The following is a 24550-nucleotide window of genomic DNA, read 5'->3' on the forward strand; positions in this document are numbered from 1 at the left end:
AGGGTGCTAATGGTCGAAGGTGCTGATGGTCGAAGGTAATGATAGTCGAAGGTAGTAATGATCAAGTGTGTCAGATGAATCAGTACTGATGGTCTCTCGAAGCAGTAATTGGAAGCGTATGATACTCCCAAAACAGCAGGGGGCACACATGCCTTAAGTATACTTCCCTCCTGCGAGCACATCAGTAAACTTCGTGATCATTGCAGTAAAGTTCACGATATAGCCCCACTCCTCGCAAAGGCGACCACCAGAGTTCCCAGCATGCCATGGTACAGACCAACAGCCCTCTCCTGAGTGGCTGCATTTTTTTAAAAGGTTCGTCGAGAAAGGTTGCCTTCCAGGGCTTTGGGTCGGGAGGGTCCAGGAGATATGTGGTCAGCATGAGCATGGTGATGCGTTGTGAGTGGGTTGCGAAACCAGGGAGAATGGTGGGGAGGACGACACAGGCCGCTACAAGCGGTGTGAGATCACAGCAATCGTGCCTGGACTGGTGCATTGTGACTGTGGGCTTCGTCTTGCTCGTGGATAGAGTTCCGCTGAGCGTTGCTTACCACCCTTCCGGGTCGACGAAGCATCTGGAGTTCGGTCAGCATCTCCATTTCAATTTCCCGTTTCTCATCTTTCGGAGAACAAAAAGTTAAAGAAACGAAAAGAAGCATCGGATAACGAATATTAGTTTCCTTCGTGTCTTCATGCCCGAGCGGAGTCTGGTATGCCATCGCGTCCCTCCTATCCCAAGCCTCAAGGACCGGCTCTATAAACACGCCAGCACCGTTCGCCGGCCGGGCCGCTTGCGTCCATGCCAGCCATCGTTGCGCCAGTGATGGCCTGCTCGCCATTCTGCCGTTTCTGCTCCCGAAACTCCTGAACCATGAACACAAGAATCTTGACGTAGCGCCCCTCAACCTCGCAAAAAGTCCTGTCGGATGTTGACAAAAGCCGCTGGGCCACCGTTCCGCATCGCCGTCTCGTCCAGCAGGGCCTCCGTCTGCGCGCAGAGCTTCTCTAGAGCGGCGAAGGGGGGTTTGCCTAGGCTCACTGCGTACCTGCGTCAGCATACACGTCTCGTCGTTACCAAACAAAAATCAGCAGGAGCAAGGAAGACACGAATACCTACCAAGTATAGCCCCATTAACCTCCTCAGCAATATCCACCCTACCGCTCGGATCCAGCAATCCACCCACCACGCTCTCCGTCGGATCTCGATACGCCATCAGTGCGAAGATGTCGATGAGCATCTTTTGTATCTGCGGTCGCTGGTCATTGATGAAGGCGGATCGCAGCTCGGCGCCATATCTGTAGACTTCGTTCAGGAGGTCCTGGTGTTTCATGAATGAAGCCTTTGGCGGTAGGTCCTGGGAGGTGTCCATGTCCACGTCGTTAGTAGCAGGGTCGAGATTGTTGTTGCTATGAGATGTTGCTTCGCGGTGCAGCTGGTCATCGAGCTCCATCTGTGTGTCGGCTGGTTCGTCGTGGGCGTGGCCGTTGCTGTCATGCCCGTTGCTATCGAGCGAGGCGACGGACTTGGTGACGGTGGTGGGCGAGGAGGTGGCGGCAGAAAGTTCGTGACACCGGCGCATCATCTCGATGAATTTGCGACATCTGAGGCGGAATTGGATATCTCTGTTCTCCTCCTCTTCGAGCACGCGCGGGTAGAAAGTATTGACAAACTTGAGCGCCAGGTCGATGTCGCCGTCCAGTATCGACCTACGAATCTTCTGGCGATTGAAGGCATGGATGTCGTCGTCAGAGTCAGGCGCTTGGTAGGGCTGAGGTGAGCTCGAAAGTGACTGTTGCTGCTCGTGCACGTCTTTGCTGAAGGCTTTCGATGTCTCGACATAGCCTTCGTGGGCTAGATACTGGCCAATGAGGTTGTGTATGAGGACATCCTCATTGTCTGGAGGGTGTAATTTGCTGACGTCCGCCTTGTCAAGATCTTTCCTTATGGAGATTTGTTCTTCTCGCATCATGCTGTCAATGTCGAAGACGAACGGGTAGCGGCCAAAGTTGACGCGCAGATGTTCTCCAGGCTTCTTGATCCCCACCGAAGGATAGATGTTATCCGTTTTGATATTGGAGAAAGCGACACCTAACATGCTTGTCAGCGGTCATCCGATCAAACATCCCCACTCATCTTCACTCATCCGCCACTCACCGAGATACACGCCATTCTTGGTGAAGAATGCATTGCCCGTCCGAAAGTTCACGCCACAACCGATCGTGTCCGTCGACGAGTATCTGGGACCATATGCCTTCCCGCTCGCCGTACACGCGAAACTGTATCCATCATCACCGTGATATGCCCACGAGTCTGCCTCCCAGCCCGGTAATCTGTTGAGGTTGACCTTCCTAGTCGAGAACCCGATCCCAATCAGCCCATCTTTCCCTCTCGACAACACCGTCACTTCGAAGTAGTATATCCCAACCTCCTTCGGCATAGGATTGTCTGATCTCACAGATGCCGCCTCGTCCGACGTCTTTGTAACTCCTGTAAACCGCACCTCAGTCCCGTCCGCTAGTACTTCCAGCCCGCTGATGTGGTCACCATCGCTCCACCGACTGGGTAGCGGATGTGTCTTGTCCTCCTCTGTGAGCGGCGGTAACCGCTCGATCACGTCCTGCACCGGCGCGCGATGGATGTGCTGCGTATGCATCTTGTTCAGATTGACATTGCTCGAGCTCGTCGACAGCGACGGCTGCTTCGGCTGAGGTGGATTCCGCTGCATCTCCTCCTTCAGCTCGCTCACGTGCTCCTCCCATGCCTTCTCCAGCCGCTGCACATGCCGCGAACGTTTTAGATACGAAGGCGTGAAAAAAGGCGGATGCTCGTCGTGTCGTTGGCACCCTATCTTGCCATTCAACTTGCCGCCAAAGTCATTTGACCACGCCGACCCAGGTCTTTTCCACGACTGCCCCTGCCCGTCTATGTCCATGTTTCGAGGTGGACTGCGCTCTCGCTGTCTCGGAGCTTCGGCGTACTGATGCTGTTCGGAGGGTAGAGATGATGTAGAGGTGTTCACGCTGTCGGCAGCAGCAGCGAGGGTATTGAAAGGATGGGTAGGATGGAGACCGGCGGCGACGTTGGCGTAGGAACGCTGTGCTTGTGGTGGAAAGAAGGATGAGTTGTTCGCGGAGGTCATGCTGGCTCCCGCCTAAGACAGTTGAGCATGCGGCAGGCGAAGGGTTCTCTTGCCCGCGCAGTTGGTCTGGCTTATGCGAACACGCAGATATACCTCTGGTATAACGGACGGGGCTTCCAAAAGACGCTGTGTAGTGTGCTCAGAACCGACAGGTTGAGGTCGAGTATCTTGGTGATCCACTCGGGCAGGTGACTATCGTGTGCTCCTGTCGTTCTCCGCAGCACCCGCAAACCTGCTCACAGACATGGCTATTGATAAGACGTTGTAGCAAGTTCCTGGGCAGGAAGGATGAGAAGAAGCTGGCAAACAGCAAGTGGCATCAGTGGTGATTCAAGGTTGACCACAAGAGCTGGGGACATGGAGATGGAGTCGGTCCCCGCAACGCCGACCCGGCGGCGGGAGACGACGGCGAGGCGACGATAAGGTGCATGCCGGGCAAGGAGATAGGCATCTGTGCTAATACACATGACGAAAAGGCATATCAGTGAGTCCTCAAGATGCTGTGCTGAAAGCTATCCATCAAGACTCTCGACATGAGCTCGTTGAGACGACGAAGTCCCACTTGAACCAGATCAGTTCGCCAGCGACTCAATGTGAGAATGCCCTTCACCGCTCCCAGGTCTCTTCGAGGGACTGCATCGTGCGGTTCAGTAAGACTTGCCACGGTAGGTGACTGCGAATCGTAAGGCTGCTCGGAGACTTCCAACAAGAGGACCACCAGCTGGAATCTCCGTTGCACGACGTCGGTCTTCCAGCCTTCACTGCTCACTCCTTCTAAGTTGGTCCACCGAGAAGCCGGTCGGACCCCGATAACTGGGGATGAACGCAGTCGAGCGCAGATTGCAGAGGATCGGGGACATTTGCACCACCTACCAGTACCATGGACCACCCTCTTGGGCTGAGGCTGACTGAGACGATCGACACCAGCCTTATGGTAACACCCGCCGTTCGTATGAACACCAACACAAGGCGATGCGGCCGCTCGATGTATTTCTGCTGCCGAGGACACCAGGCCTCGAAGTCTGACTTGTCGGGTTGATCCATGGAGAGACACTGTTACTGCGTGCTGGCGATCTCATGATTACTATCTTCATTTTGTCACGCCTATTCTCGTCCATGGCCCCTTGTGAGATGAACGAGGGACAAGCAAGTCTGGGGCGGCGTTGATTGTACAAGATGGTTGAGGCATCGCATAAGTATCGCCATCTTTCCAAGAGAGACCCACTCAGCATCCATCACCCAACCATCCCATTCACTCTTATCCAAAGAAGCCAACATGCACCCATCACTCCTCCCCATAGCCCTCTATGCCCTCGCGGCCTCAGCAGCACCAGCACCCGCACCAGCACCCTACCCCCTCCACCGCCGGGACCAAAACAGCTCCGCCAACAACCAGGCCCTCATCTCCGCCCTCGAGCTCGCCCCCACCGCCAAAGACCGCCTCGCCCTCCTCACCCCCTCAGACTTCCTCTACGACTTCGCCTCCCCACCCCCCGGCGACGCCATCACCACCGGCCTCGGCGGCCGCACCGTCAAAGCCGACAGCAAACTCTTCCCCGCCCTCATCGGCACCGGCGTGAGCATGACATTGGGCTTCATCGGGCCGTGCGGTTTCAACACGCCGCACGTGCATCCGCGGAGCTCGCAGATCAACGTCGTCGTCGAGGGTCAGCTGAAGACGCAGTTTATTGCCGAGAACGGTGTGGATGCTGTTGAGAATACGTTGGGGAAGTGGCAGATGACGGTTTTCCCGCAGGGGGCGGTGCATACGGAGGTATATCAACCTGTCTTCGTATCTTCATGTCTTCTTTAACTCTGCTGATGTGGTTGTCCAGTGGAACCCAACCTGCGACCCAGCCGTCTTCGTCGCGGGCTTCGCCTCCGAAGACCCCGGCGTCCAGCAGAGCACGCAGACGCTCTTCAAACTCGACGACGACGTCGTGCGGGCGGAGCTTGGGGTGGAAACGCTGAATGGCGAGAGCATCGAGCAGTTCAGGGACCAGCTGCCTGAGAACGTGGCGTTGTTTGTGGAGGAGTGTTTGGCGAGATGCGATATCGAGGCGGACCCGGCGCCGAATCAGGGAGGGCCTTCGGAGGGAGGGCCTTGGTCGGCACCTTCGTCGGCGCTAGCGTAACCGTCGGGTGAGCCTCATCAGTGAGAGGATATGGCTTGGAGTATGGTTAGCGCGGGTGAGTTTAGTAGGGCGGGTAACGGCGTTCGTGCGAGGTTCGGAGGATGGAAGTAATGATTCAGTCGTGAAGAAAGTGAACTCGAAGGCGGAAGGAATCGAAGCCGATTGTATGGTTATTTAGCTCACACAATCGCCATTCAGAAAACAGGATGGCTCCTCTTCGATCCTCTTGGAACGCCTCTAACTCCTCGCTAAGATATGCTCATGCCCAGCTAACAATGCATCAGAAGTTATCCGCTGTGGTGGTAAAGCAAGTTAAAGCAGAAGCCTCTCGTTGCTCTGTGTTGCAGCCTACGCAGTCATGCGACATCACGCAGCAACCGGCGGCGCCGGCGAGCTCTCAATCCCATTCGTCATCGTCACATCTCCCGGGTCGGCACCACTATTGCTCTGCTCGCTCTGCAGAGCGCTGCTACCGTTCGGCTTGAGATCGCTAGAGCCGGTGGTGTCGCTCTTGACATCGCCGGCGAATGCTGAGGACTGTAGAGGTGCTTTCCACGTCCCCACGCCCCACATCATGCCCGTGAAGGATTTGACGTGCACGCCCTTGCGCTCCCACTTGCGACAGGGCTTGCCGGTGCGGTCGAGGGCGCGCAGGCCGGCGTTGATGGCGCCGGTGTTGGCCTTTGGGCCGAGCTTATGTGCTGGAATGGGTGCTGGTGCGGTGGGAAGGCCGGTGTTACGGTCGATGGTTCCGTCGGGGCTGGTGAGGAAGTTAGCATGTGGCAGCAGATATGTATGACATGCCGTCATTGCGGCGATGAAGTGACGGTGTGAAGTCATGTTTCATCCCTTCTTAAGGGGGCTATACTTACAGTCTCGGCTTCTTCTTTGGTCCCGGCCTGGCGCGCTCGCGCGGTGGTGCATCAGGGTTGATGGAGGGTGGTGCGCGCTTGCGTCCGGAGACGGTGCCTCCACCTCTTCTTCTTCTGTCTACTTTTGGTGGTGCGAGAGAGTTGGGGTCGGTCTCTTCATTCGCGTTCGCTGGTATCGGTGTGGCATTGGACTCTGATGACTTGCCGGTGCTCTCTGGAGGCTGTATCGATGGCGATGGGTCTGGTTTGATGGCGGTCGATGCGGCGGGCTTGACGTCTGCTGGGAAGGCGGCGAGTTTGTCGGCAGAGAGGCGCAGTATTACTATGTTGCTCTTTTTGCCGGCCTTTTTGGCGGCGGTGGTCGGCGACATGGTGGGTGATGGCGCCGATGGAGAGGAGGTGGTGGTGGTGGTGGGTGTCGATGGAAGTCGATGGAGGTGGTGAAGTCGCGACGAGGTGGTGTGTGTCTTATTGGCAAAGCCCGCTTTAGGCTCCTTACGTGGTCTCGCCTTGTCGCCCGAGCTTGGACGGTGGTGTGCCTCGTGTCTGGCGGAGGGTGGTGGTTATACTGATTTCACTCCATTCACAGCGACACGGGTATGAAAGGGTAGAGAGAGATAGTGAGAGGATTGTACTTAGAGTGTTTGTGGGAAGATGGTGTGGCTCGCTTGCGGCGACTCCTGGCTCCTCCATGTTTGCGTGCAAAGGCGCGGGCTCGTAGACTTTTCCGCGCGCCAGCCAACAGCGACAACCTGACTTCAATCTGGAGAGGCATCTCACGTTCGTCCCTGCCGTGCTGTGCCTTCGACCTAGCCGCTTTCGGCTGTAGCGCTCCACCATTACTTAGCGCTTCACTTCCTTGTGAAACCAAAGCATCCTTCAAACATTCACTTCAATTGTCACATGTCTGTTTCAACACTGCCGGATGCTGCCACCTGGCTATCATATCGCACGAGGGCGAAGGTGCCTATAGATTCACTGATGTGGTCGACATCGAGCGAACGCTCATGCCCATGGCTTCAGCCAACCAGCAGCGTTCTATTGACGAGTACCTCAGTTGCACAGTGGAAAGGCGACATACACGGTAGGTGGGAAAGGTCAGTATTTCCAGCTTACCTATTCTTTTGCTCTCACTGCTGCATTCTATTACATCCCGCTTCTGCGGATACTTGTCCTTATATATCGTCGTCCAGCGCATCTTCTGTCACCGCCATCCTCCTTCACCACCTACAAGCCACCGCAAGCATGTCGACCGACTGTCCATACAGCCTGGAAAACGAGAAAATCGCCATCAAAGCCATCTTCCTTGTCGGCTTCTTCGCTGTCGGGTGTTACTTCATGTACTCCCTGACGTCGCAACTGGTCTACCTACGTCGGCTGCAACTCCACTACAATCTCGAGCTGCGCCGTATCGAGCTTCAGCACCATCAGATCGAGCGTGAAGACGTGTTGGGAACGTCATCAAGGTCGGAATTAAACCGTTGGGATCCTTGGAGCTGGTGAGGCTTGACAAACATCTTCGACACTTCACCAAGGCGGTGGAGGAAGGGACGATCACGACAGAGGATCCTCACAGGCGCAGTCTTGTTTGCCCTCATCCCATGTACGTTCGCACGGATCTGCTTCTCGCTTGAGCTTGGAGACCTCCGGCATAAGGCTCTAAGCGTCTTGAGCATCTGCCACCGTCGTTACGCCTTGCGCCTCATCCTTCGCGACGAACAACTCCAGGAAAGCCGGCTAAAAGCGCACGGGCGTGCACTCAAGTTTCTACTCCAACTCGTGATACGGACGCTCTATCCGCGCCAACGGATTCTTGAAGACAGCGAGTTAGAGCTCCGCATCCTGCAGCGCCACTACCGCAGCCTGCACCTCGAAGAGCGACGGCCTCGCTTCGTTTGGCTCCATCTTCCTCGATCAAACGATACAGTCTACAACGCCGTGACGAGCTACATGGCACGCTACTACCGGCTTTCGAGCCTTTGGGTCGCGCTAATCTTCTATCTTTGCTATGTTAAGATCTGGGAGTGGGTCATCACTCTCACGCTCGAACGCATTGCAGGGCCGATGGGGAAGCGATATTTGCTGCCGTTGCTGGGCTTGGCGTGGAGGTGGCTGTCGGAGTCTTACTGGGAGGCTCCTGCGACTGTGCGACTGCAGTCCGCCTCTTTCGACGGATCGGGGGTCTCCTGAATACGGTCACTACGAAATGACAGTGTAGTCGTGAAAAGACGGAATCTTTCGAGGAGGTGCTAGCACGCTACATATTGCGCCACGCAGCCTGCGAAGCATGGTTGTGTTGAGGGTCGGCAACTTGCCGTCCACATAGATAGGATCAACAGCTTTACTGCAAAGAGCGTAGGAGCCCCCAATTCACAGCAACTTCCAAGTCTAGCTTTCGATGCTAAAATGCTCACAGCACCAACCCAGCAGCTTACCACTCGCACCGCGTTCGTTGGCCAGAGTCGTCACTCGAAAAGTCATATACCGAGCACTAGCGGATGGCTGTTTCCCCATCACCCTTCAACTCCCTTTCGCAATCTCGTCTCTCCCCCTTTCCTGCCCGTACCAACAGACAACCTCACAAACACATCGGCGAAGGCGTCAGGGCTGTGCAACATGTTCCGATCCCTCCCCCGACAAGCATTTGCAGCCGCCGGAAGATCGCTTCCACCGGCTTTTCGACGCCTTGGACGAGTGGCCGGGGTTACGGGAACGGTGGTGATGGGTGTAGCAGTGTATTTGGGACTTTCACGACCGGACTCTTGCAGAGCATTGTTTCGGCAGCTGGTGAATCCAAGACAGGTGGCGGAGGTCGAAGATCCAGCATGTATCCTGACGGCCTTCTTCCTCCTCTACTCAGCCGGCGTGGCCTGGTGCTGCATGGACCTGCGCGCTTCTCATCGCGAATATGGGCTCGAACGGCGGATTCTCGATCGGGAGAAGCGGGCTCAGGGATTGGAGGACCTGCGGCAGGAGGCGAGGTTGGTGAGGGCTCGGGAGCGAGCACGGGCATGGCTATCCATCTGGGAACAAGGCTGGCTGCCACGACTCCATCGGCTCAAAAGGATCTGCTGGACTTCTCCTACCACGAAGGTGCAACCTGGGCCGATTTTTTGGCCTCTGCAGCCAGCGCCACAGATGCATCCGCAATGATCTCGTGGGTGCGTCCCCATTTCTGTGGTAGATTCGACTCCTTCCGGGCGCGAGTGACGCGAGACTGGACGCCAGCGGCCTTCCATTCGATGTCTTTGCACAGGAACTCGAGCCCGCTGTGGCCATCACCGCGGGCGGCTTTGTCGAGCTCTGATCGCCTATGCCGCTGTTAGCTAGGTCGCACTTGTAACATAAGGATGGACTCCACTCTTACAGATTAAAATACGCAATAAACATCTGCACATCGCCCATATGCGACTCTGCCGTCCCAAGCACCGCCGACAAATTGATCTCTTTGAGCATAGAGGTTGCGTAATTCAAGTTTGCCAGTTTGCCCACCCAGCCCATCGCGTACTTCTGGTGTCGACGAAGGTGGGTCGAGTTCTTCCTCATGTTCGTGAGCCATAGCTGCAAGACACTGACAACACTAAATCTGAACTTCTCTTCGAGGCTCTGAGCATCTTCCGCCTTCTCGGGGATGTCGTCGAGGCCAGAGGCGCGAAGCAGTTGGCCGTGCAGGAAGTGGCAGGCGTCCGCGAAGTCGTTGAGGTCCGATTGTAGTTTCTCCATCACTGCATCTCCACCTTTGACTTTGGTTAGGATGTCTTGGATGGTATTCGCGGTTTCTTCTGCAGCTGTTGCGGTCCCGTCCGCCAGGTCGGCGGGGGTCATGCCTTTGAACTCCATTTCCGCGGTCATGATTCTTGAGGTGTCGATGGATCCATCGAGGAAAGGGCATTCATCAAATACTTACCCGACAGGAATACAGCCCTGCCACATGACTGCTGCGGTCTTCCGTGACTCCGCGGGACCGGAAGAGCGGCTTCATTGTGTGCAACCCTCGAGATCTACCGCTGCCGGAGAGCCTTTGCGGTGCCTGCAGATGACTTTGTCGCTCGAATGACAGGACCTAGGTTGGCTGCACGAGTTAAGGCAGTTCAGCGGTAGCACAGTGGCGGGCGTGAAGCATCCTGCTTCGAGAAGCCGAGAGCAAGCAAGAGCTGCCTGACCACGTGCCTGACGTTGGGGCTCGCAGCCATGTACAAGAGGTTTGCAATGATATGGAGAAGCTTTTTTGTTTGATGTAGAACGCTGATCTGGTTGTTGATTACGTTGGTTACGTGTACATGAGGGAGATTGCTGGGAGAAGTGGTAGGAGGACAATCGTCTCGCTATCGCTTTCGTGCTTGCCTGCTCAAGACAGCTACCACCCCCTTCCCACGGTGAGTAGAAGAGAACATGTCACAGTACAGAGGCTAGGTGTATACGAATCGAGCCTCCTCGACAGGTATGAAAACGCTTGCTGACATGCCGTGAACGTCTACTCCACGGTGTTGGTGTCGCTTTGGCCAGTGGCATCAAATGAAGACCTATGAGGCACTGGCCCACGAAGAATGACCCAGTGGGAAGTCAATTGATGCTCGATGGTGTCAAAATCGACTCAGCTGCGTCGACATCAATACTGCAGCGGCAGTGTCGAGCATACTTCAAACCAGGACGATGTCCCAAGCACTGAAGCCAGCACCAGTAGGTTCTTCTCCGTCGTGCGAAAGGTACTGTGTCCCGACACCTTCGCGCTGGAACACCCGGTGACTCGAAGTAGTCGACGAGCTGTGCGGTGCACTGCTAAGCAAAAGGTAGCGGTAAGTGGCTCCACCTGAACCTTCTTCCTTTGCGATCAAAAGACAATAGTATGGCTTCGGAGCGCAGTGGAACAGCTCCACATCCTCCAGCTCACAATCTAGGATACAATCGATGTCAGTGAACCGCGAGCGTCTGTCCTTGGTGACCAACGTATAACGGCCGCGTCCTTTGAACAGCACACCTTTCTGACACAGGCCTGTGATGGCGATCCTTGGCCACCGCTCGGTCGCTGGCCCTCTTTTTGATGGCCTCTGCGGTTCGAATGTTGCCAAGGCGGTGCGCGAGGCTTTGGGGCCAGGTATGTCAAAGGTAATACGGGAGTCAAATGAAGCCCAGCTCCACGAAGGGACGCCGGTGTCGCGAGATTTCACCTTTGGTTTAGGCCGAACGACATCAGTCTTGATGACTCTCCATAGTATACCATTTGCCAGATCATCAAACCAAAGACCGTAGTTGTATCCCGCCGAAACAATGGACTGAAACCTTGTCGCAAGCCCTTTAATGGCTGGGAGGCGATCACTTGAATTCGTGAGTAGCCTTCCACAGTAATTTTCTAGTAAAGCGTACCATAGCCTCATGGATGGCGAGTCCTTCTGTTGTCCGATCTGAACCTTCATGTCGTGGATGCTGGCGCCGAATTGAACATCATTCTTGCCAGTGCGAGCTCTCCGAATCGCCGGATATGATTCTGAGGCCAGGCCACTGCAACACTCCCAGTAGAGTTGTTCCGTGTCAATGTGTAATACCGCTGGTGCCAAAACACGCTCCTGCAACGTCCAGGCTCGTGTTCCAAGCGAGCCGCTCGGAATGGCGCTCTCTGCTTTGGGCAAAGGCGTCCTTAGAGCGACTTCGCAGCCGTCTAGCTGAGTGACTACCGCCTCTCTTGACCGTATGTCCAGGAAACCCGCATCGCTGGAAGTTCCATTCAAGACGGACAAAGTGAGCACGGCTGGTTCGTAGACCGAGCACATCTTGGCAGCTTCACGTCTCCAGTCATCGGCATCATCTTGAATGATACAAAGAGCGTCTATCCAAAGGTATTGTATCCCAAGAAACCGCGTAAAGCAAACGGCGTCTCGCAGGGTACGGGGCAGCGATCGCATCGGTATCTCCCGCTGATGCTCTTGGAAGTTGTTTCTCTTCGTAGTGAGAGTCTGACTGCGGCCCCAACAGTAACTGAGCGCGAGGTACCGTCCATGTTTCCCGAGGGTGACCAGCAATCTGGGCTCATCGCTGGTATTGCTGGCTCCTACGTCGATCACCCGGGTCGGTAGCGCTGGCTGAGGTTTCCACGTACATGGCTCATGAGTCTGCACGCACTCTTCCAGCCAAGACTTGATGAGGGAGACAGATAGGGGCGTATCAGGCCGTTCCGAGATCTGGTACGCCACATCAGCTTCGCAAGTTGCGTGCAAGTGCTGCGACACGTCGTCGAGAACGCGGACTAGCTCGAAGCGGCCCCTACCCTTCACACCCGGAGTCGAGAAATCAAAAGAGAACTTGGGATCGTTGAGTTCGCTCTCCAAAAGCGTACATGTAATGCAGGAAGTTGGGTGCTGATCAGCATGCTTTGGGCTACCAAAGGACGGCAGGAAAAAGCCACAGAAGGGACAACCAGCGGCTGCAGACTCTTTCACTGCTGAATAGCTGGAGTGTGGAAAGGTGTAGTAGATCCTGAACTCCTGTTCTTCGTAGGTCCATGTGGAGAAGTCCTGGCTGATGACGCTCCGGGCAAAGTCTTCGCATGTTGTGCAGAGTGTGCGAGGCATCCTGCGCTTGAGAACGACGGCCTAAGCATGTTCCCTTCTACTGGGACTGTTTGTTTGCCCGCTGCTCAGGACAGCCCATGTTGGCTCAACTCCGTCGAGGTGAGACGAAGCGAGAGCTCTCCGGATCGTGATGCAGATATAGTTCCTTTCGGAGGAGGGTTTGCTCGCTTACGATCTGCTTTGGCCCATGGATGTCGACGATGGCACAGAGATAGATGCTGTAGCCACAGAGGAGGCAAGTGCATCCCTGGTTGAGGGAAGTGAATGCAGACCGGGATCACATGTCCGCGCCATGCTGGCTTGAACACCATGGGGGAGATCTAGATCTCACGATCTCAGTTGGCCGACGGCCTTTTTCCATCGGGCAACCGAATCATGCCGCATCTTCGAACTCCGTGACCGCTTGTCTTCGGGCAAGGATGCATCGCAGTCATGACCTCACGCCATCTGCTTGAGATATTTTCTTCTTACATCTCTGGTGGCCGTCTGTTTGCTCAGGATGACCACGAGATGATCCGGTATTCAACATCATGGCCAGCAGAAAAATCAACAGAAATACTTAGCTAGCATCGTATCCATCGACAATCCATCCAACGACCACCATCTTGGACCTGAGGAGACGACATCAGCTGCTGTATAGCCATCATGTTCCGCTGGCTGACTGGATCCTCGACCTCGCCACCCATCTTCCTCAAATACCGCTCATCCAAAACATTCATCATCCTTACCGTGTCCACGGCTATCTTCACCGACATTTTCACTTACGGCATAGTGGTCCCGGTCCTGCCATTCGCTCTCACTTCCCGAGCAAATGTACAGCCCGGTAGCATCCAAACCTGGATCTCCATCTTCCTGGCCGTCTATGGTGCAGCATTACTATGCACAGCACCAATATGCGGCTGGCTGGCCGATCGAAGCAGCTCGCGTCGGCTACCGCTGATCCTCGGTCTACTCGCGCTGGGCGGCGCCACGGTGATGCTGTGTGTCGGCAACTCGATTGGGATGCTGGCGGCGGGGCGGGTGCTGCAGGGGATAAGTGCGGCGGTAGTCTGGGTTGTGGGGTTGGCCTTAATGGTGGACACCGTCGGGCAAGATGAGGTAGGGCAGGCAATGGGGTATGTGGGATTGAGCATGAGTCTCGCCATGCTGCTGGCGCCGCTTTTGGGTGGAGTGGTGTTCGACGCGGCCGGGTATTATGCTGTGTTCGCGATGGCTTTCGGGTTGATTGTGGTGGATGTCTTACTGAGAGTGGTGCTGGTCGAGAAGAAGGTGGCGGCGAGGTGGGATGAAAATGGGGTGTGGATAGGGAGCGAAGGGGAGCATCGTGAAAAAGCGCCGGATGCTGGGAACAGGGATTCCGTGGGCGACGTTGAGATGCAAACGATTACTGAAAACCAGACGGACGATCAACCAGCCACCGTTGAGACGGAGGGTGCTCGACCCAACATGGACCACAGCGTCTCAGCTACCTCTGCACCTCTAGCACCGTCTGACAGCCTTCGAAGTGCGCCGCCTGTGGTGAGAAGGATCGTTGCACGACTACCGCCAGTCGTCTACCTGCTTGGCTCAAGGAGACTCCTCTCGGCACTCTTCGCCACCGTTATCCAAGCCTCGTTGCTCACAGCATTCGACTCAATCCTTCCACTCTTCGTTCGCGATACCTTCGGTTGGAACTCTCTGGGCGCTGGCCTGATCTTCCTGCCCATTGTCGTTGTGTCCTTCCTTGGCCCAGTCGTTGGCTACCTGAGCGATAGACAAGGGCCGCGCTGGTACGCGATCGCAGGCTTCGTCCTCGCCTGCCCTTTCTTGATACTCCTGCGGCTGGTCACGCACAACACGCTCGAACAGAAAGTCCTCCTCTGCGCGCTCCTGGCTCTGATCGGGACCTGTCTAACACTGATGATAACACCGATCATGGCAGAGATAACGTATGCGGTCAATGCAAAGGCGGAGCGCCGGCCAGCTGGGTTCTTTGGACGAAATGGTGCCTACGCTCAAGCATACTCTCTTTTCAACATGGGGTTTGCGGCTGGAACCATGTTTGGGCCTTTGCTTGGTGGCTTAGTCAACCAGTCTCAAGGATGGGGCACCGCGACGTTGATCTTGGGTCTGGTCTCAGGGGTTACAGCGATACCTGTGGCCATATGGACCGGCGGTAGCGTCTTTAAGGAGAGGAGAAAACGGAGGGAGGAGATGGAGAGACCGGAAGGTCAACAACCAGAGACAAGCTCGATAGAAGCAGCGTCTTGAGCTCGTTTGTTCATAGACTCTACTCAATTAGATTTGATCTGCCACTTCACATGTTCACACCTCTAATTGTCTGTCAATTCTCCTCGTGAAGCTGTTCTCCCGCCAAGACCTTCACATTCGCGTCCGGGTCCGCGCGACTTCTCGCCGTTTGAAGGTTTGCGCCATTCGACATAACTCGAGCAACATGTTATCCTCGGAACAGATACTGGAGGAGGCAGCGCAGGATGGGTCACTCGACGTGTATGTTCACTGATACGTCCTCACAATTACCACAGCTGACTGGCGATAGCGCGGAGTGGCCTCGTGTGCTGGAGAGCTTACTGCAGAGACTGCATGATGTATGGCCTCCTTGCTTGCCCGTCTAGCAGCCAGCTAACCCTCGGCGACAGATCGTGCACAACGAGTTCCCGCTACCTTCCCTACCCCTCCCGGCGCCGATACCCTCATCCATAGACCCGGAAGTGGTCGCTTCAACTCCCCCGGCACTCCTCAGTAGCGAGCCTGGACCCAAAGACGAAGAGCTACCAGACGCAGACGAGAGCACCGAACCCTTACCGAGCAGCCAGGACAGTACGAAGGAGAATGACGCGCCCATCGATATCGCGGCAAGATCGCATCCCCCGGGCTTCGAAGTCAACCGCACGTCACACCCCGTCCAACCCCGAGACACTGAAGAAGCGCAGTCAGGCACACTTCCACCCGATTTGCTGAGCATCTACACCAGCTCGACGCGGACCTTGGAATACGACTTCGCACACAGCCCGCCTTACACCATTCAACGACTAGCCGAACTCGCACTGTACCCCAAGAAACATTACCGCTTCCTCCCCGCCTACCTTCGCGCCCTCGATCGAATTGTGTCTGTCAGCTCGCCCGCCTCTGACTTTCCGCTTCCTTCGCTACAGCACTCATCTCACGGCGGCTTTCTCACAAACGGCGATGCGAATCACGCCAACGGCAACTCTGAGCGGGATGGGCTAGGCAGTGACGAGAGCTTGGGTGGAGCGCTCCTGACACCGATACCATGGCTTCGCAACAATGGTTTCGGTCACACGAACTCTCAGCAATCGAATGGCAACGAGGGCGAGTTCCGCAGCGAATCCACCGAGACGATCGAAGGACCCAATGGCGCTGGGAGCATCGAGACGGTCAGCGTGACGATCAACGGTGTCCCATCTGCCACGAGCCTAGCGCACACATCTCCGGCCCCGCACTCGCCTACTCTGTCCGAGCAGTCAGATGCTAGTAGTTCCAGCTCCTCAGGACCGACGGAGGCAGAGATGCGAGAGCAGGGTGCGGTCACACAAGGAGAGCTGTTACGGCAAGAGCAAGAAGCGGGAGTAATACCCCTCTCGCAGTCAGCACACCGTCGACCACTGCTTGCAGCTGGCGCGGTAGCTGTGGGTCGAGAATCGTCAGGAGCTGCAGGAGGAGCACCTCAACGCACACCAGCAGAGTCGACCGAAGATCGGCCACCAGAAGAGTCACCACACGCCCGTGGACCAGATGAGATTGGCATGGAGGACATGGGACCACAACATACTTCTCTCGACGCTGGACTGGACATGGCAGCCGCTGTGGGGCGGGGCAGAAGCACATCGCCTCAGCCTCCTGCTTCGGTCATTGAGCCTTCTATGGTTGCAGAGGCCGAGGCTGAACAGGCTGAGATGGACAATGCTGGCGAAGCTGGCAAGGACCCGTCGGATGCACGGATAGAGGATGAGATGGTTTCGGATATCGAGGAGGAGCAGAAGGTGCAGCAGGCACGAGAAGAGGGAGACATGATTGTTGCTGATGCTGATGGGATTGAGGTTGGAGAGAGGGAGAAGATGGAGGTGACTGGGGATCTGGGAGGTGCAGATGCTGCGGACCAGACGACATTATGATATGATGAAACAGAGCAGGCATGAAGAAGTGGCCGACTCGATTAAGGTGGTACTTGGCATAATCGAAGAAGAATGCGTTGCAAAACGACGCATTCGATTTCATCTCGGTTCTTTATCTTGGCCGTTGAACTTCAGGCGAACCCCCCTGCCTCCGCCGATCGAGCACTCGACTGACAGCCGCTTTCACCTCCGGATCATTGCGCACAGTATTCTGTACCAGCCAGTCCTTCACACGTTCCCGCAACTCCTTGAATCTGTTCCTTTCTCCGTCTCCTAAGAACGGACTCAGCTCCAGTCCCATCAATCGACTGACCTCCTGATCCGCTGCCTTGGCCAACACGTCCAGCCGATCCAGCTGCTGCGCGGTCGCCGCATCTCCTTCCGCAGTCACCACTTGAGGGCCTTGCAACAGAGGTCCCAGCTGACCTAGAGCAATGAAGAAAGTAATCCCCAACTTCCTCAACAGCGTCAACGCCTGGAACGGTAGGTATCCCTCCCCTCCCCACATCCTCACGAAAGGATTCACACCCCACTCCAACCACACCGGCCATGTCGGCGACATGACCGCACTCATCTCCACTGCTCCAAGCACGCCCATCGCAACGTATCGCCAGAATTTGCCCTGCTGTAGGTACCCCAGCATGCTCATCAGGACCAGCCCAACGCCCGAAGCAACGTAGTACAGCGCCGTCTGCTGCACCCCATGCAGAACAAAGTCCTTCGTAATCTTGCAATGCCGCCACTGAAGCACCGTAGGTCCAAACCGATCATACGCGAACCTCTTCGCCGGATTCAACAGCGTGTCCCTCGCGAGCTGCAGCTGCACGTATATCGCCTCCACCACCGGCAGCTCCGACGCAGGACCAGCGTACTTGTCCGGATGATGCTGAACCGTGAGCCTGCGAAACCGGGACTGTATCGCTTTCTCGTCTACATCGAACGGAACACCCATGGCGCTGTAGAAGTTCCCTTCGAGACGGAGTTGGTAGGCCGAGTCGTAGATGGTGTAGGCGAGGTAGGCGAGGATGACGGCGATGTGGATGCGCTGGCGGTCGCGGACGTAGCGGGGTGAGCGGGGGGAGGGTTTGGCGTCGCCTGCGCGGGTGGTGAGGGTGTAGAGGAGGGATTGGAGGTAGCCGGTTACGAGGGAGGGGAGGAAGTACCAGCCGGCGAAGGAGAGGAGGTCGTTGGCCATGGTGGAGGGATGGTGGGCGGTCAAGTAGGGAAGTGGGTGGCTACATCGTTAAAAGTGATTGGGAAAGGCCAACATTCACTTGCTTCCTTCGTGCCTTCCTTCCTGGGCGACTTGCATGTGAAAATGGTGGGTATTGACAGAAGTCGTATTCGGGGGAGAACTGGTTCGCCGCGCATCTGGACTTCTCTCGAGGGACTGCTACGGTTCAATCCTGTCCGTCCACACCACATACGATGCTGCTTCGCTGACCGCGCAGGTAAGGTACAATTCTTTCTCAGCTTTCGCCTCCATTATATGATGATCAACATGTATACAAGAACCGTTGCGAATGACTCCTCGGAGCGTGATCACGACATACTTCAAATCGTTCTGAATGAATAAATCCTTTTTCGGGTCTTACATGTTTCCATAGTCAGGAGAATAGCTGATCGGAACATATCACTAGGTAAGGCAATGTCTCAACACATGGCGCCGCGGCGCCTTCGTCTCCATCTCTTCACATCCTATTCCAAGCGAACCCAGCCGCGTCCGACGTCTATTCGCGTGTTTTCCAGCAGCTCTCGATTAGAAAAGAAACAGACAGCCAGTCAACCTTCCGTCACGAATGACTATGAGAAGCGTATACATCAGCTCAACAGCTATGCCGAGAACCAGTCGATATGGTATCCGAACTTGAGCTCAACCAGGAAAAGGAGGACTCCCATCAATCAGTTTCGGCGGGAATACGAGGATCTAAAGCAGAGCAGTACAGCCACAAGCGAATTACACATCCTCGCGGGTATGTGAGGTCACCGAAGTCATCATGGATGCCGCGAACAGAACATACTAACACGGCGCTGCAGGTCGTGTTTGGTCCGTTCGCACTTTCGGGGTACGCCTGCTCTTCTTTGAATTAAGCCAGGCCGGTCGGACGGTGCAGGTGATTGTGTCATTCAAAAAGCTCTTTCATGAACACAATGCTGCCAATTATGACGAAGATGAACTCCAGCAGCGCTTCAAGAAATTTTCGAACACCATCCGAAAGGGTGACTATTGGAAAGTACAAGGCCATGCACATCGAACTGCAAGCGATGAGCTCTCTTTGCAAGCGAGCTCACTTCCGACGCTACTCTCGCCGTCGCTACACCAGATCCCGAGGATGCTGGACGATGCGGAGACCAAGGCTACCAAGCGGCACGTTGATATGCTGGTCAACCAGAAAGCTGTCCAGACCTTGCGCGTGCGACATCTCGTGGAGAAAGGCATGAAGGACTATTTCGACTACATCGGATTCACTGCCGTACACACACCACTTTTGACCGCTGGTGCCGGTGGCGCCGTCGCCCGGCCGTTTGAAACCACCGCTACGGAGCTCTCTGACCAGACCTTGAACCTGCGCATAGCGCCCGAGTTGTGGTTGAAACGCCTCGTCGTTGGAGGGATGGAGAGGGTTTACGAAATGGGACCCGCGTTCCGGAATGAAGGCGTAGATGCTACGCACAACCCCGAGTTCTACATCTTTGAGTTCTACGAAGCGTTTGCCACGCTCGATGATCTCATGCAGAGGACGGAGAAGCTTCTGTCTACGTTATCAGAGAAGCTTGCAGAGTTCCAGAAGGACGAACGCCTCTTCAGTCTGCCGCCAGTGCTGGTCATCGACACTCCCTTTCACAGTATGAAGTTCATTCCTACCCTCGAGTCTCAGCTTGGTCAATCCCTGCCTCAGCTAGATACGGAAACGGCTCTCGAAGAACTCTTAGAGATCTTCAAGGCCAATGACGTTCAACCACCTTCGAAACCTACGCTGCCACGCCTACTGGATGCGCTTTCATCCCACTATCTCGAGCCTCTATGCAGAGAACCAACATTCATCACTCACCACCCTGCCTGCCTCAGCCCGCTCTCCAAACACGAAACCTGCACGGAGACTGGTCAAATTGTCTCCTTGAGGGCAGAACTCTTCATCGGCGGCCACGAGATCGCCAACATGTACGAAGAAGAGAACTCGCCGTTCGAGCAGCGGAAGAAGTTTGAAGAGCAGCTGAAGTATCGCGATGTCGACGGGGAGGGCGACAGGAGGGATATCGATGAGAGTTACTTGAGAGCACTTGAATGGGGTCTGCCGCCTACTGGAGGCTGGGGGTGTGGTATTGATCGTTTGGTCATGCTGTTCACGGGCAGGGAGAGGATTGGAGATGTGCTGCCGTTCGGGACGCTGAGGAATGTGGTCGGGGCCAGCAAGTAGGGGGACGCGACATTGGGCGAGGGCTGGCTTTTGGGTATGTGAAGCGCGAGTATTTGTCCTGTGTAGCGCCCCTTGAGCGGCTGTCGATGCACCTATGAGCCGGCGTGCCGGTTGTTCCAATGCCATCGGTCCAACTCCACACCGAACCGCGGATGCGACAAACTAGCAGGGCAGCCTTTGCAGTTGGAAGTACATGAAGCAACAATGATCATGTCGGCCAGCATGTTGATCAGTCACGGGGACGGAATTGTCTCCACGCTGTTTTGGGGCGAGATGGGCAGTTGACAGCGCAATACTAATCTTGAGCCTTCTTCTACAGATCGATCTCTACTTGTGCTTACGAAGTCGATATGAAGAGAGCTCGCATTGTTGACGGACTTACAGAATAGTTCAGCGCGAAGCTGGAGTGATGTCGTATCGCCGACGCCGAATGCCGACCAGGTGGGCACTTCGAATACACCCTGTGGGCTGCCTGACCTGGGAAGAACTGCAGCGCTGAAACGATAATATATATATATATATATATATATCTTAGAGAGCATCCGACAGGGTTGCCAGGAAGGAAACCATACTGAAGGTCCAATACACCAAAATGTCCTACCTGCTCCAAAACGGGACAGCAATCCTCCATGATGTGAACGAACGCGTCCGAATCATCAAGACAGACATCCTCATTGACGGCAACAGGATCTCGAAGATTGGTGAGGACATCACCGCACCTGCGTCGGCGACTGTCATCGACTGCACCGATAAAATCATCAGTCCGGGTTTCGTGGACACACATCACCATGTTTGGCAGACGCAGTTGAAGGGTCGACATGCTGACCAGACGTTTGTTGAGTATATGTCCGTATCCTGAATGACCGTGCTGTGCTGAGTTGGCAATGCTGACTCGAGCGGTAGGCCGTCTGGAAACCTCACAGCCAAGCTGTTCACGGCCGAGGATGTTTTCTGGGGACAGCGTAAGCAACCAGCTTGATTCCACATTGCTCGAATAACGCTGACCCTCTCCAACAGTGGGTGGCTGCCTTGAGATGATCAATGGCGGCACAACGACCGTCGCCGACTACGCGCACGTCAACATCAGCCCAGAACACAATTACAACGCCGTCTCGGCCACGGCAGCGTCAGGCATGCGTTCGGTCTTTGGTTATTGCTTCAACCCAAGACTCAGCTCGACGAACCCAATGACCATCGATCCGAACGGCTTCGGAGGCCACGCTGTGCCCACCTTCGACGAGCTGGCAAAGCAGTCACCTTGGGCAGACGGTCGAGTCAAGCTCGGACTGGCCTGGGACGGTTTCGTGTTCGCCCCAAAGGAGTATGTTGACATGCTCATGGCGAAGGTCGACGAGTACAAGATCGACCTCATCCAGACGCACATCTCCTGGAAACCTGGCAAACCAAGCTGGCCGCAGGCACTTGAGAGGCTTGGAGTGTTGAGCAGCAAGTTCCTGATGGCGCATTCGAACATGACCAAGGTTGATGCGGACTTGTATCGCAAGTACGATGTGCATTACTCCAGTACGCCGTCGACGGAAATGCAGGTGGCCCTGGCTTTCCCTGTAATAGCGTTCCGAGATGACCTTGGTGTCAAAGACCTGGGGTCATTGGGGGTGGACTGCCATACCACTAATGCGGCATATCTTCCTGGCGAGGCGAGGATCGGTCTGCAAAGTGCTCGTGGTGCTCGCGCTCAGGTGAGGATCCTCCGTCGAGCAAATATTCCAAGGAAAGGATTTGATGATGCTGACGACTTATTCAGGTCGCAGAGACAAGGGGGAAAGTCCCACTTACCGTAGGCTTCAGCGTCGAAGAAGCCTTCAACCTCGCAACGATTCGAGGCGCCCACGCCATGAAAATGGAATACCAAATTGGCAGCATTGCCGAAGGCAAGCTCGCTGATCTCGTCACCTTCGACGCCAACAGTCCGGCGATGGTCTGCGCAGGAGTCCACGATCCTGTCGCTGCAATTGTTCTCCACAGCTCACCCGCTGACATTGATACTGTGATCGTTGATGGGGTCATTCGGAAGCGAGACGGGAAGCTGATGACCGTTGAGTTGGACGGAAGTGCGAAGGAAGTCACTGGTCGGAGTTCGCTGGAATGGGCCCATGTAGCCACCAATCTCATGAGAACCCGTCATCGGATCCAGGGGGAAGCCGAAAAGCTAGACTACGAAGATGGCCAGAAGAAAGTCATGCAGGCATTCGGAATCTCTGAGAGCGATCTGGAGGATCCAGAGTAGGCAGTCGCTGGGAGTCGCCCCACCTCGAGTGAGGCTACGAGTAGGGGAGAGAAGCTGTCTCGGTTGCGAGCTGTTTGCTGTTCGTAGGCGCCTGATCGAGTCTGAAGCAGATGGCTTTCAACAAGTGTGCGTTGTCAACACCGTTGTTTGATCAATCGCTATTGACGACGATCAGTCTGCGATATAGCATTGTCGTTATACTGGAAAGTCGATCTGGCGCCTACAAGCATTTGAGCTCGGCGGCTCATTGGCCGTGCATCGTGGCCTAGATTTTCAAGATAGACGCAGAAGGTGCAGTTCACGACCAAGGCTTCCCCGTCTTGAGGTGCATCTGAGCGGACAACGTAGACTTCCCGCCAGCCTCTATGTGGGCGGACTCCCGGTCAGGGGTACAGTGCAGCTGCACCCGTACAATGGACTCGTCATCCGGCGAGGTCGTAAAGCTCTATCCTTTCCACATGTTAAGCGGCCTGAGCTGGAACCCCTCCAGGCCTCCACTTTCAGGCCTCCATGGAGACACACCCTGGAAGGTTGGAGCACCCTGGGGTGTTAGCTTTCCTGGTCCTTGCTCGCCTTCTGGACAGGTAAGGTACCGCTTCGCAGACAGACCTTAGCCGCGCGTCAGCTGTCGGTCGCCGAGGCCCGCACTTGAGTACGAGTGAGTTGTTTGTGTATGTCTCAGAAGACAGCATGACCATCGCGATCTGCTGATGGCAGTGGAGTGAGGTGTGGCCGCGACAGAAGAGTGAGATGCGGCGCAGTAGACGCTGATGGTCTGATGTCAAGCAACGCCGAGGAAGAAGACGAAGCTGGGCTGCTTGCACAGCAACGGTTGCTGCACCATGCTTGTCGACGGTAACACATCGTACGTATTGCTCCCTCCCGACGGATGTAATAGAAACACTAGCGGTGCAGCTAAAGAAACAACGCAGAAAGTACTTCGTGTGGCTTGATGTGTACCTGAACGTCGTAGCCAATAGCGACACTCGTCGGATGAAAATAGGACGGATAGGCCCGCGCTCTCAACGCTTCTGGTGTCTTCCGAAGGCCGAACACGTGGAGCGCGACGACACCTCACGGAATACGATTTCGCCGCCAGCACAGCCTCTGGAAGCGCTGTTCCATCCTCCCCTCTGACTGGCCACGTCCGCATGCAGGTACGAGCCGGGAGGGCAGATGCGAGCGACCGCTCTCATCCGGTCACGGCAACTCTCATGCCACTACCGCCAAGGGGCCCCCGGGACCATCATCAGCTCGTATCGCTTTCTATGGTGGCCAGGCGCTCGCTCTCACCACGCACGCCTACGCCGGTGCATTTCGACTGGCTTCGCGCCATGATTAGAAACGCTGCCAGACAACCTTACGCGATGGGCGGCCGAACACGGTGGAGGCGCAAAGACCGTCTCGCTGAGGTATAAGACACTCCCTCTCGCTCTGTCAGTACCTTTCTCTCTCACCATTCCAACAAATAAATTCAAAAGCACCTCCTAGTCTTTTCATTTGTATCTGCACGTCTGAGATCCACTCGCTACGGTCTCATTCAAACACTCGCTACAAAGAGATAATACTATCACGCCCTTCCGACCATCAACATAATATCAGCCAAGATGTTCTCCAAGATTGCCGTCCTCGCCGCTGTTGGCGCTGCCGCCGCCATGCCAGCCTACTCTGAGCAGCCAGCCGCGTACTCTGAGCCAGCCGGTTACGAAACGACCACCGCTCCGCCAGCATACAGCTCGCAGCCTCCAGCCTATGGCGAATCTTCTTCTTCCGCCGCTCCTCACAGCGAGTCGAAGCCGCCGGTTTACGGATCTTCGTCTTCCTCTGCCGTCGGGTACAGCTCGCAGCCGCCAGTCTACGGATCTTCTTCCTCCGCAGGCGCGTACAGCTCAAGCAAGCCTCCGGTTTACGGATCGTCTTCCTCTTCCGCTCCCGGAGGCTACTCTCACGGCTGGGGCGCTTCGTCCTCGACTGCCCCTGCTGGATATTCTGCATCTTCGGCCTACGGCTGGTCGTCTTCGGCCTCTGCTGTGC

At 55.7% G+C, this 24550-nt stretch overlaps 11 protein-coding genes across 11 annotated transcripts in view; 6 read left to right on the top strand and 5 right to left on the bottom strand.

Annotated features, from left to right (window-relative positions):
• Positions 1–901: 901 nt before the first annotated feature.
• On the bottom strand, positions 902–3140 carry LTR77_004175 (uncharacterized protein; the record flags this gene model as incomplete). The annotated part of the gene is made up of 3 exons (XM_064801429.1): positions 902–1038; positions 1118–2089; positions 2156–3140. The coding sequence occupies 3 exons, from the start codon at positions 3138–3140 to the stop codon at positions 902–904; spliced, it is 2094 nt and encodes a 697-aa protein (XP_064660059.1).
• A 1276-nt stretch (positions 3141–4416) lies between these two features.
• Positions 4417–5275, top strand: LTR77_004176 (uncharacterized protein; the record flags this gene model as incomplete). Its single annotated transcript, XM_064801430.1, has 2 exons — positions 4417–4914; positions 4976–5275. 2 exons carry the CDS (start codon positions 4417–4419, stop codon positions 5273–5275), a joined length of 798 nt encoding a protein of 265 aa, XP_064660060.1.
• Positions 5276–5641: 366 nt separating this feature from the next.
• On the bottom strand, positions 5642–6518 carry LTR77_004177 (uncharacterized protein; the record flags this gene model as incomplete). Its single annotated transcript, XM_064801431.1, has 2 exons — positions 5642–6035; positions 6148–6518. 2 exons carry the CDS (start codon positions 6516–6518, stop codon positions 5642–5644), a joined length of 765 nt encoding a protein of 254 aa, XP_064660061.1.
• A 2711-nt stretch (positions 6519–9229) lies between these two features.
• On the bottom strand, positions 9230–9999 carry LTR77_004178 (uncharacterized protein; the record flags this gene model as incomplete). The annotated part of the gene is made up of 2 exons (XM_064801432.1): positions 9230–9458; positions 9515–9999. 2 exons carry the CDS (start codon positions 9997–9999, stop codon positions 9230–9232), a joined length of 714 nt encoding a protein of 237 aa, XP_064660062.1.
• A 788-nt stretch (positions 10000–10787) lies between these two features.
• On the bottom strand, positions 10788–12511 carry LTR77_004179 (uncharacterized protein; the record flags this gene model as incomplete). Its single annotated transcript, XM_064801433.1, is given in 2 exon segments — positions 10788–12464; positions 12479–12511. 2 exon segments carry the CDS (start codon positions 12509–12511, stop codon positions 10788–10790), a joined length of 1710 nt encoding a protein of 569 aa, XP_064660063.1.
• Positions 12512–13358: 847 nt separating this feature from the next.
• Positions 13359–14963, top strand: LTR77_004180 (uncharacterized protein; the record flags this gene model as incomplete). The annotated part of the gene is made up of 1 exon (XM_064801434.1): positions 13359–14963. The coding sequence occupies one exon, from the start codon at positions 13359–13361 to the stop codon at positions 14961–14963; it is 1605 nt and encodes a 534-aa protein (XP_064660064.1).
• A 184-nt stretch (positions 14964–15147) lies between these two features.
• On the top strand, positions 15148–16849 carry LTR77_004181 (uncharacterized protein; the record flags this gene model as incomplete). The annotated part of the gene is made up of 3 exons (XM_064801435.1): positions 15148–15203; positions 15253–15301; positions 15353–16849. The coding sequence occupies 3 exons, from the start codon at positions 15148–15150 to the stop codon at positions 16847–16849; spliced, it is 1602 nt and encodes a 533-aa protein (XP_064660065.1).
• A 112-nt stretch (positions 16850–16961) lies between these two features.
• Positions 16962–18044, bottom strand: LTR77_004182 (uncharacterized protein; the record flags this gene model as incomplete). Its single annotated transcript, XM_064801436.1, has 1 exon — positions 16962–18044. One exon carries the CDS (start codon positions 18042–18044, stop codon positions 16962–16964), a length of 1083 nt encoding a protein of 360 aa, XP_064660066.1.
• Positions 18045–18509: 465 nt separating this feature from the next.
• MSK1 (mitochondrial lysine-tRNA synthetase) lies at positions 18510–20268 on the top strand (the record flags this gene model as incomplete). The annotated part of the gene is made up of 2 exons (XM_064801437.1): positions 18510–18822; positions 18887–20268. 2 exons carry the CDS (start codon positions 18510–18512, stop codon positions 20266–20268), a joined length of 1695 nt encoding a protein of 564 aa, XP_064660067.1.
• Positions 20269–20860: 592 nt separating this feature from the next.
• LTR77_004184 (uncharacterized protein) lies at positions 20861–22516 on the top strand (the record flags this gene model as incomplete). Its single annotated transcript, XM_064801438.1, has 4 exons — positions 20861–21099; positions 21172–21230; positions 21286–21968; positions 22034–22516. 4 exons carry the CDS (start codon positions 20861–20863, stop codon positions 22514–22516), a joined length of 1464 nt encoding a protein of 487 aa, XP_064660068.1.
• A 1607-nt stretch (positions 22517–24123) lies between these two features.
• LTR77_004185 (uncharacterized protein) overlaps positions 24124–24550 on the top strand; it is a gene marked incomplete at both ends in the record, with an annotated part of 1701 nt that continues 1274 nt past the window's right edge. The window contains one exon of the mRNA XM_064801439.1: positions 24124–24530. Within this exon, the coding sequence (XP_064660069.1) occupies positions 24124–24530 (407 nt within the window). The remainder of the gene's footprint in view (positions 24531–24550) is intronic.

The sequence above is a fragment of the Saxophila tyrrhenica genome (assembly GCF_035928015.1).
Source record: "Saxophila tyrrhenica strain CCFEE 5935 chromosome Unknown scaffold_6, whole genome shotgun sequence".
Taxonomy (NCBI): Eukaryota; Fungi; Ascomycota; class Dothideomycetes; order Mycosphaerellales; family Extremaceae; genus Saxophila; species Saxophila tyrrhenica.